The 12,165-nt window shown below is 38.1% G+C and overlaps 1 protein-coding gene across 1 annotated transcript in view; it reads right to left on the reverse strand.

Annotated features, from left to right (window-relative positions):
• Window positions 1-12,165, reverse strand: part of USH2A (usherin) — a 365,445-nt gene that overhangs the window by 44,324 nt on the left and 308,956 nt on the right. Inside the window, exon 61 of the mRNA XM_056487445.1 lies at window positions 7,543-7,897. Coding sequence (XP_056343420.1) covers window positions 7,543-7,897 — 355 coding nt within the window. The remainder of the gene's footprint in view (window positions 1-7,542; window positions 7,898-12,165) is intronic.

The following is a 12,165-nucleotide window of genomic DNA, read 5'->3' on the forward strand; positions in this document are numbered from 1 at the left end:
AGAAAAGCATAAATATAAAGTATATACAACAACATATATATAGAAACAGCATATGGAGCATTTATGCATATAAATTTTAGTCATCAGAATTAAGGCTTTGTCAAGCGGTCACCTATTCCCTTATGGCTGCAGGTGCACACACAGTAAAGATTACCACTTCCATAGTGCTACCCACCGCCATCCTTCTGCCAAAGAGCAACATCTTTTACACCTGTCAACCTGCAGCATTCCATTGTGAGGCTTAAGAAAGCTGATTAATGAGTGTAAAATCAACCACCTTCTTTGACTGACACTAGTAGTGGCACACAAGTGCACCACAGGAGAGCAGCTGCAGCCCAAGATGGTAAATGTCCACGTCTTAGATGTTCTGAACATTACATGGTCTGTAGAGGTCATTCATGCTTTTAACTAGGTTAGGTATCTGAAGTCAAACATTAGAAATATCTCTCAAAAGACCTAGTTCTACATGTGTTTCACTCATCAAAAAAAAGACTACACAATGGGTGAAAAATGGACCTTGCACAAGAAGCCCAAAGATAAAATACACCAGATTTTTCCAAATAGGTAACTAATTCATTGGTAGAAGAAATTATCTATTGATCCAGGCACTCTGGTCTAGTCAATCTAGAGTGTGGTTAGGTGTTAGACATATCAGTGTTTTTAATTCCATCTGGTCCAAAAATTTATTGAAAGACAAAGTTATGTCAGCTTCATGTAGCACACTGAATTAGGGAGAAAACATGAAAGAAAAAAAGAAGTGAAATAAACTTCTTCAGTGTAACCTTCACTAATTCAAATCACCAGTTGCCTGACAACATATTAAGACCTCACAGACACCAGACAAACCTTTCCTTCCTCCCTCACAAGGATTCTTTCCATCCTGGCAGAGTTCCAGCAGGGTCTCAAGCTATGTTTCTGCAGCTGCTGGAAACATCCAGGAGACACTGAAGTGGTCTTGTTTATGGCAAGGATGGTATAAATAGAAGAGCTGAAGCCTCTCTTTCTCTCTCACTATTCCCCTCCAGTTCTATTACCACAGTACTTTAAAATCATCTAAGTTGTGCAACAATCCATTTCATCCTTTCTGCTCTAATTAGGCAATTCTACATGTCTGTCTTGATAGGTGGGACTTACTGAAGCACTTAATCAGTTTCTGGAGGGGCATCATAGTGCCAATCCAAATGCTTATTTAAACAGAGCTGTAGTGCCAAATCCAGCATATTCTGCAGCAGCATGGAAACAACAGAATCTGTGAGACACAGATTGCCTCACACAATTTTTTTAAGCAGCCTTCAGTGTGAAGGAGCACTTGTCCTGTATTCATCCTGTGTAAGCTTAACAAGTCTAGAGACTAAAACATGGAAAGCATTTTACATTACTGGGCTTTCCTGGCAAATGAAACAATTAGAGCAATTCCAGTACAAGCCCTTCCTGAAACTGTGCTAACAAGGCTTTGAATCTTAAAAACTGCACTTAAACTCAAACTATTCATTTGCAAAGCTATCACATACAGCACACACGTAGTAGGTGGGGATCATTTCATTGAAATTAGAAAGCAAATGTCTCTATACATGAGAGGTCACCAGTTGTTGTACATTAAAATCTTTTCACTGTTAGGCATAATTAAAATACTCTAACAGTGGTTTCAGTAATTTAAACATTGCAGTATTGTTGTAATATTTTTCCAGGCTTCAAGAGTTCACAATTGTTTGGTCCAATCAAATCTGGGAACACTGGAGAAGTTATCACCCATCAAGGTAATTACTTCCAAGTTGAAATAATTACTCCATCAATGTTAATGGTCTTTCAACTTCAATAAAGCACTCACCTGCCGATAATCACAGCTAACCTCTTGCTCTCATGCAATTCCCTCTCTATTTAGCAGGTTATATTACAGCCGTTAGAGTGGTCACTTGTCCTGAACAGCTGCTGAATTTCACTTTGATCGTCTGTGAACCATGGAAAAATTAGTCATCTGTGTATGATTTCCCCTAACCCATAAGCCCTTGCAGAGCTAAGGAGATGATCTTTTGGCTGCATTAGGGCACTGCTGAGGAGCCATCTTCTTTCTGGTGGTGGCCACTTCCCACTGCCCAGCAGCAGCACAGGAGCCTAATCAACTTCTGCCCTCCACTGCTGTTTACAGCTTTCACTCATTGCTAAGCAGCACATCATCCGAATTTATGGCATTTGCAGGGATTCCTTCACTTACACTCATCCTCTTTTCTTAGGGTGCACTCCATTTCCCAAGCATCTGCAATAGGCATGTATAAAAAAGTTTCACTGGTCCCTCTCCTTGGCATATTTCTTTCTTATTCTTGCAGTTACAATCTTCATTACTTCTATGAGAATGGTGCCATGTACAGCACTGCATACTGCATTATTGAATATCTGTACAGGGAAGTTAATAACTATGTGGTATCTCATCTCTAATGCTGCCAAATATTCACAGGTCTATAGAAGGAAATAGAAGTGAAGGACTACACATGAATGTATTATGTATTTTAAAATGTAATTAATAGAAAGAAACTAACTCTGGATGCATGATTCCAGATATCTGTAAAATCCTGCATAGTAGGCATGAATATATGGCAATACTGGCCACTCAAAAATATGTGTGATATATTATTTTTGATATGGAGTTTTTGAACAAGGAAACCATACTTAATATTCTGACTCAGTTTATTTGATATGTAAATTCTGTCTGCTTATAACAACACAATCATATTAGCCAAAACCTCATCCTCCTACCAAAGTCTTTATTACTACTATTCTGCAATATGTCTACAGATTTCCCTGTCACAGCACCTGCCAAGAGAAGCTTGGCCAGTGCAGTTATATACCATCTCCCCAAATAATGTGAGGGAAGCCAATATGTGTTCTCAACTGTTAGCACAGCTGCATCCAAACCAGAGGCTTTGCTGGGGCGGTGATAGCAGCTAAGAGATGTGTTAATTTTTTTCACCCCAAGCTGGCATGGTTATGCTAAAAAAAAAAAAAAAATCTTTAAGGATAAGCTTGGTCTGAGAGTCTCACACTGCAAAACACATTGTGAGAAGACCTGCACAGGTGCAGGATTTCCCAGGAATACAGGCCTGTAGTGCTTACACCTATATTTTCATCCTCTAACAAGCATATTGCACTTTGATCTACACTTGGCTGAGGTGAATTTAACACACTGAGATTTTGATTCTACATAATAATAATAATAATAATTAATAATAATAATAATAATAATAATAATAATAATAATAATAATAATAATAATAATAATTGGGGGGCACTGTGCATAGAAGGCAGTTTTCCTTTTTAACCCTCATCTCTGGATGCTTTTCTTTCTCCGAGTGTTTTCTAACAGCTACATATTTTTATGGTTTTTACTCGTCTTCCTGGCTTTGAATTTTCCTGCTCCCAATAAGCAACCAAACTCTTGATATAATTGTCATGGGAAAAACAGCATTTCACAGCCACAAAACGTCTATCAAGAAATGTCCAAACCCACTCACAGTTTTACCTCACAGCAACATTCAGAATACAGCAGTTAAAGAGCTGTGATGCTTTGATGACATTTGGCAGGCACTCATTGGCTTTATAATGAAATCAGCTCTGGGTTCTGTGTTCACAAGCTTGAGTCCTAAGTTCACAAGAGTGAGAAGCTTGCTTTGACAATCTAGTCACTTTATGCAGATTTCTGTAAATGAGAACCTACTGCAAATCCATTCCCCTATAAACACATGTCTCATGTTAATGCCAAGACACTAAATATGATTCCTGCTTTAGAGGGCTAAAATGAACTGCAAAGGCATTGTAGGAGACACTTGTGCTGCTGTAACCAGTCTTGACTTGACTTTGCAAATAAACCAGAATGTCAGTTTAACTCACTGTCACCTAACATTTGTCACTACACTCCTGGCCAAACAAGCTAAGGAAATGGGTGACACTGCTCTTTAACTGTGAAGCATCAGAATGGCTCACATGTATGCCACTTGCTGCTGATGGTGCAGGACACCCTCCTTTCATTTCAGGGGCAGCAGCTTTTGCTTTGAGAATTGAGTTCTGGTTTTTACCTCCACAGGCAGGGTAAGATTTCAAGGGGTCAGTGATAACCTTAAGGTACCAGACAGTCATACCTTTGACATATTAATGGAGAGCAAATAGCTGGATTTGGGGAAGTTATAGTGGATAAGTCTTAAATTGTTTGAAAATCCAGAAGATGCTTCTCATTTGGCTCTGAAAAGGATGGAAATTAAGCTCTCATATAAGAACAGTCTACAGGGACATTAGCAAAAGCTTGATTTGTATCCTGCAATGTCACAAGGATTGTATTTCTCCTCTAAGTTCTGGTCAAGCTTTATGTCCCAGGGCAAGCAACCAGGGTGCAACCAACAAGTGCAGGGGTGGGATCAGCCAGCGTGATTCTAGCAGTGCTTTTCTTTCTGGAATAATCTAATGGGATAAGAATGGAGTCTAACAGATTAGATAAAGGACCAAACTCATTGCTTTCTTAATACTTTAAGTCTTACTTGTAACATGGAAGCTTGTGAGAGAGAATGACTAATGGCATATCCCACGAGGGAGCTCCAATAGAGATGCTTTAGGAGATTAAATGATTTAGCCTAGTACCCATGAAGGCTATATTTTAAAGGGGCAGAAGTTTAATCATTGGAATTCCAGTTCCTTCAATAAAATTACATTTTAATTAAAGTATCTCATTCAAAAAGCTGAAGTTAAGGGCATATCAACAATTTCATGATAAAATTCTGTTTTTAAGTGTTTATAACTTTGAAAGTTGGTGTCCAGGTTTTTGCCTGCTGGGATAATTGACCTAACCTCCTGCAGATATCTTTGATAACAGGACTCCATGCATTTCATGTCAATATCTTTGATTCAAAGCTTTAGCTGTTCTGCTGTATTCAGAAGAGGTAGGATTCAGATCTCAGGTCCTTGGTATAAATCAGCAACAATTCTACTCAGTTAATGCAGCTGCAGCAGCATAAAGTGAGTGCAACTGATGGAGGGGTAGGAGGAGATGTGCAAAAAAATTTGTCTCCAAAGGGTAGAATAATATTTTAAATAAAAATACCATAATTGACCGATGTTCAAGGCAAAGGACTGTAGAAAACCATGCAATCCAGCTTTGCTGCAATGCTAGTAGAACAGCTATACATATGCTGCCAGAATGTCATTTTGATTCAGGTTTGGGGAAAATAAAGGATTTTGGAGCCAGGAAAATACAAATGCAGTAAATAATAGCTTGTTAATCTAAAAAGCTTTTAACTGATGCTGTCAACACACTGTAGCAAGATTATTTAAAATAGCATTTTGGTAGGTTTTATTGCCCACAGTACAACCATCTTGGACATTTTCTGTTGTTGTTGGCATGCTTAGAAGACAGTGCAATGCACGACCAGCCAGGTCAATTCTGATGCTCAGCAATACATTGCATGCTGCTGGAGCAGAGTAGTAGGAGAAGCCCTGGCTTTTCACTGGTTTTAAAATCTTAGGTGCATCATCACAATTATAACAGTTGTAATTTTTCTTAAAAGAAGTAACAAAATGCCACTGGACCTTATAATCCCAATCTACCTTTTTAAGCCTGGCATATTGTGCAATGTGAAAGCAACTGCTTCAGAAGGCAAAAATATATATTATTTCTATAACTCAGTTCAGGATCTGTTCTCCTTTTCAGAAAAAGATATATTACAAACTTAATCCATTTAGGAAGCTGGACACAAAACTGCTCTGAAACCAAGATCAAGTGTTAAGATTACCAAGGTGGAAACTTCTTCCACAGTGTCATGTAGAGATTTGTCTGAGGAAGTTACTCAGAGGTTACTACTGGGTATTCCAGGGAAAGCTTCTTAGAATCCTACTTGAATTGTCAACCACATACTTCAAAATTGGGATAATAGAGAATTTAGGGGATTTCTGGTGTTTTTCAATACTAACATGGAATACAAAGGTAATTTAGGGAAAATTCTAGGTTTATGAACCCAACTTTATTACAACCTCCTTAAACTTTTAAAATTCATTTTCAGAAGACAACCAAGTAGACCAGCTGTCCTAATATACAACAGTCCAGTCCAACTATCTATAAGCTGTCTTGCTATAGAAAGACTAGAGTGCAATATGTAGGGGGGAGGAACAGTGGTAAATGCACAAAACATAACCATTTCTGTCACTGGTTTACACAATGTTTTTAGTCAGTCCACAAAATAATGCCTCTTCCCCAATCTATCCCTTTACATATTGAATAGAAACAGGAAAAGAAAGGGAAGGGAAAGACAGATCAGCAGTGCAAAGTAACATTCTAATATAATTATCTGAATTGGAAATAAAAGTAGAACTGCTTTTATTACTGATGAATTATGAGAGGAACATGCAAATGGGTTGCATATATGAACTATGTAATTACTAATTAATTCATTCACTTTATGATTCCAACTGAAATAAAGAATTCTATATCAGGAGGAGTGATATTGCTGTTTTTTGTGCAGGTCCTGTGAAACTATTTTGTTGGTCAGACAAAAAATTCAGGACAGTATTTTCAGAGCAAGGCTGCCAAAGAATGTGCTTAATTCCTCCAGACATGACACATCCATGCTTTTGAGTAATCTACTTGCCTCTACCAGAAATCCAATATTAACATGAAAGATTTCAGTCTGCATTGGGCCAAACACAAAACTTAAACCAACAAAATGACAGGAAATTGGAGACCCCACTTTTCTAACCAGCGTTAAGAGAGAGTTTAATATACAACTGTGTTGGGTTGATGTGGCCAGAAATGTGTATTCTGTCACCATCTGTTGAAGCCAAGTGGGGCAGTGATTTCCTCATCTCTGTGGCACATACCATCTGCTAATGGGCCATCTTTAAACCAGCTGGGGCAATCATCTTTATCTTTTCCACAACCCATCCTCCCTCCAGGAGATATCATCTGCTGCTGGCCCATTGAGTCCCACTGTATGACTGATAAAATTACATCATCCCACTGGGAGATGCTCCACCCAGGGGGAGGAGCCAAACATTTCCTACCTAGATAAAAATGGAGCTTTAGGACAGCAAGTTATCCATTTTTCCACTGGATTCCAGAGGAGAAGCCGGACCATTCTACATCATCCCTGGACTTCTGGAGGAAGGCTGCACCCTTCTACAGGAGCACTGCTTCAACTGGACCACATCTGCCATTGCAGGGGGACTGTAGCCACCATTTAATGGAACTGCTACCACCACCCTGACTGACAGGGTGTCAGGTTGTATTCTGACGCTCTCAGGACTTGGATTGGTTTTTTGGTTTTTTTTTGTAATACTGTATTTCTATTTTCCCAGTAAATAACTGTTATTCCTAATTCCCATATCTTTGCCTCAGAGCCCCTTAATTTCAAATTTATAATAATTTTGTGGGGGGGGAGTTTACATTCTCAATTTCAAAGAGAAGCTTCTGCCTTTATTGGCAGATACCTGTCCTTAAAACCAGGACAACAACAGAGATCAAAGCAGGGTAAAAACGTCTTAAAACAGGTTTTGTGGTCCAGTTCTTACCATTACAGTGAGTGCTGTGACAGCTGGGGTTCTGAATGTGGGGTCGCTGTGTTTTTCTTGGTACACCACTCGGTACAGAGAGATGACACCGTTGGGGGACACCGGCTGGGTCCAGTTCAGCTGCACCGAGTAGGCGCCTGTGGCCTGTGCCCCAGGGGCTCCCATGCCCCATGGGGACGCCTCCAGAGTCTGGGTGGAAGCCCACAGGCTGTCCACAGATCCCACAGAATTCTGAGATCTGACACGGTACTCGTAGAGAGTAAAAGGCTGGAGAGCATCGGACGCGTCCATGAATTCCAAAGCTCCTTCAGTCCAGATGAACAAAAGCAGCTCTTCTTGGCTGCCCACAGGACGTCTAGAATTAAACCAAAAGCAGTGTTTTTAAAATAGAAAATAGCTTTAGCTCTCCCATAATAGTTGATCCTAAAGTTCCAAGTTCAACTTGCATCTCTGCAAAATACAGGAATTATTTCTGTACTTTACACACACACACAAGGAACTGACTAGCTATCTTTGCATCTTAAAAGCATTTCCCTGAACTTGTGTTAGGTGCTGAGTAGTAAAGAAGAGATTTTTGAGGCAATCAATTATTCTCCTTTATCTAGAAGAATACCATAAAACATGTCAAACAAGTGTGCTGTCACAGTCCAGGGCAGCAGAGTAGCAACACTACAGCATATTGTCCTTCTAGGATGGAACACACCACAAATGAAACTTTCAGAACTTAGAACATGAGATTTTAAATCTCTCTGTAGTTGCTAAGCAATGACTTGAATTACAATACGGGTGCAAGTTTTAGGCATTTCTGAAAATCAATCCTTTTACAGAGGTACTCACTTCTGAATCTCTCATTTATGGAAAACTCGTGACTAATTTACTGGAGAAAAATGTTACCTAGTGAATATGGAATAAATATTCTATCATGCCCTCAAAACTAAAGCTGTGCACTTTCAAAATCTGGTTTGCTCACACTAAATATCCCATTTTTTCTTGCAAATTGAATAAGTAATCCCTTGTGCATAAACTTAGCTGAATTTGCAGCTCCACCACCAAACCTCATTAAAATATCACACATAGTGTTTTCTGTAATAAACTACATATTTTTTCTAACACTGTTTTTGTTTAAAAATGCAAACCTAAGATATATGAAGAAAATTCACTTTATTAGTTTCTGGCACAATGGGTTTTTCTTTTTGTGCATATGTACATATATGTATATATATATCTATATATAGACACACACTTATGTATGCATATATATGTGTATATATATAGCATTACAACTGCAGATATGCTTGCCTTGGACCTGGTGATATTCTGAGTACAAGAGATTGCAGATGATCCTCAGCCCCTTTGTAATATGGCCCCTTCTTCCATATAATTTACAACAGTTTTAATAAGCTGAGCACTCATCTTCAAAACAGAGTTATCAAATCAATTCTTTCACTTGGCATAAAAATGTTTGTGTGAAATTAAGTTGGTTACATTTACACACTGTGATAAATCTCAGTGATGGTTGGGCTGTACTGCACATGAATTTAAGTATTACCCCTACTCCTCACAGGAACCTTGGCTTTTTCAGAACATAAAAGCACTTTCACCCTCCATGCCAACAACAAAAATCCAAATTATATTATCTGCCACTTTTATTGCAAGTAGGGCAAATTTGCAGAAGTAAAATTGGTTTGTCTGGCTACTGGGTGTCATCATCACTACAAACACACACAGAAGCTGAAGAACATTTCTTTGGCAAGAGAAAATCTGGGCTTCAAAGGAAGCTATTCGATTTTATCCTGTTAGGTCAAACCAGGAATTAATTTAAAAATAAAAAAGCATTGATTTTTTAAAACTGATAATCTTAGCTGCTTGTAATAATATATTCCCAGGTATTAACATGCAAATATGAAGAACATAATGAATGCAAGTGTGTACACAGCTTTTTATTCATCCTTTGTGTATATGTATATATAAGGCAGGAAAGAAGACATTATTTTCTAATACAAAACTAATTAAGTTTTGCTAAATTCTGAGATAATCAGATTATGTGAACACTGTTTAGTTTACACACATTAAAGTGTGATTTTTTTTTTTTAAAAAAAGAAGAGTTTTGAGGTACAATATCTCTATCATAGTGAAACAGGCAAATTGCAAGATATATTTATACTGAGGATTGTTTGGCAGAACTGGCCAAAGATTGGCAGGTAGAAGAAGTGGGAAAGATTCCCTAGAAATTTTCAGTCTCTCTGTAAAAGTCAGGGCCCAAAATTTCCCATTGTCTCCAAAATTCTGGTAACAATTTTTAATACAATTGCCCATGCTCTGTTATAATGGCAAGTTAAGCCTCCTGCAGAACTCTCCCTTGGATGCTGTTCACTGATGTAATGCAAGATACAATTTTGAAAGGTGAATCATTACCATGTCTTTCTCCTGCACCTAAAAATATAGCCTTTTCTCTTTGTACCCAAAAACATGTCCAAAAAAATCTATGTAAATAAGGGAAAAGAGAGTACATTTTAATGCAAGAAAGTCACATTTAATGTGTCTTGCTAACCAAACAGTATGGGACTCAAATGAATACATAAATTTATGTTTTATAAATATTCTAAACTATGTGATAAACATTTTTTTTTCACACTGAATGATCAAATATGCCACCAACTGTAAGCTGATTCACAGGCAAAGCTGTTCAATGTAGCCTGGTTAAGTATTTAGATCTTATTACTGCTGACTATTTAATGAATGAAACTTATGGTTAGGTAAATGGTTCCATCTGTAGGGCTAAAAACCAGAATATCTTCATGTATGAATAAACTTTGAACAGAAGTGGTTGAACAATCAGCAATCATTTCAGTCATCTTAAGATTTAAGATTCAGCTGCTCATTTAACTGGAAGTATTCCTTGTGTACAACGAGCTGCAAAGGAGAATAACATTTCCAAGAGCTGGAAGCCGTCTCTGAATCTGCATAGTCTGATTTGCTGCTTACATTCATTTCAAAGATGTTCAGATAGTTATTTTTATAAGGGCAAATTCTGCCTGCCCCAGTGCCAATCCGAGGAGGATGACACAAGGAGGAGGATATAATCTCCTTTGTGACAGATAACTCCAGAGCTGTGCTGCAGCCTCGCTTCCCTGTGCGCACGACGAATCCCCGCGGTCTCGAGGGTCAAACCAGAATTATTCCTCACATGTTTACCTCTCACCATACAACTAAATTACATGTTTTAGCAGTGCCTGCTGCTTTGCTTACCAAAGTGGAAGGGAGGTATTTTTAGCAACACTGAGAAGTCTTGGGGTAAAATTCAAACAATCGGGGAATCACGCCGTCAAATGTGGGGGAACAATGCAACATTAGCAATGCTCCCCCTCTGCAATTTCACATTTAATTAAACAAAGAAACATCACTTACATTTGTATTCCCCAAATCTACACTAATATAGCTTTCGCAATTTGGGGTATGTTTTTTTTGGTTTTTTTTAACATGAGCTCTGATGCAAAAAAAAACAAGCCAGAAGGAATTTGAAGTTATTGCATGTAATACACTAGTTTAGATTGGGTATTAGATCAATTACAGGTATAAATAAAAGCCTTCAGGAGCTCTTGTATTCAATGACATAAGCACCCATTGGGATTTCTACATTAAACCATCCAGTAACATATGTTCCTTGGAAGCTGTCTTGGGTACAACTCATGGTTAAGGGTATACGGTTAAGCAATGAATTAATCATAAAGAGTCAATCTGGAAGCCTCTCCACTGCAAGTCACGACAGCTACTGAGACATGTCTTCTGTCCTAAATTGCCTCTTCATTTTTCTGCTACAGTTTCACCAACAGGACTGCTCAGCTAACGAGAGCTACATTTCAATCTCACAAATACATACTAAATAATATAATCTTATGGGTCAAGACATAGACAGTTTGACAGAAAAAAAATCAGATGCTCCCTTAAGGAAGCATTTATTTTTAATTATACAGGCAATATGTCTGTAAAGGCCATCTCATGCCTCCTACACAGTGCACCCTGTTAATCAAGAGAGAGTTAGTGTGACCTATAACTTACTAAAATGCAGCAACAAATATATATCATCTATTTTCATATTAGTTTTTTTTTCAGAGTAGCAAGTTCTGTGGCTGGCAGAGAGATGTTAAGTCATGATGAATGGGAACAGAACTAGATTAGATTATCATCTCATGAACCAGATCTTTTCTCATTCACTGATTCTTCTAAGTTGTGGTCCTTGCTAGAAAAATTTAAAAGCCTCAGGTCTGTGTTTAAAGCTGCTTTATGAATAAAAAAGATACATCACCATCTCTTCTATCATAAAATAACATTTGAATTTTTTGTTTTCTAGCAAAATGGCTGCAAAGTTGGGAGTAGTTTTATGATGTTAGAGGAAAGCACAAGTCCTGCCACTTTAATGCAGAGATCTGCACAGACACTAGGTCCCCAAGTATTCCAGGTTTTGAGTTAAATGAATTTATTTTGGTGGTGATGCAGTAAGGAAGAGGCACATACTGAAGAAGAAATTACATTCCATAACCTCCCACAGAAATAGTGCAGTCTTGCTGCTATAACAATGTAAGGCCATGTGTGGCTACAAAATGAAAAAGAACTATGTGCTTA

The sequence above is a fragment of the Oenanthe melanoleuca genome, chromosome 3 (genome assembly GCF_029582105.1).
Source record: "Oenanthe melanoleuca isolate GR-GAL-2019-014 chromosome 3, OMel1.0, whole genome shotgun sequence".
Lineage (NCBI taxonomy): Eukaryota > Metazoa > Chordata > Aves > Passeriformes > Muscicapidae > Oenanthe > Oenanthe melanoleuca.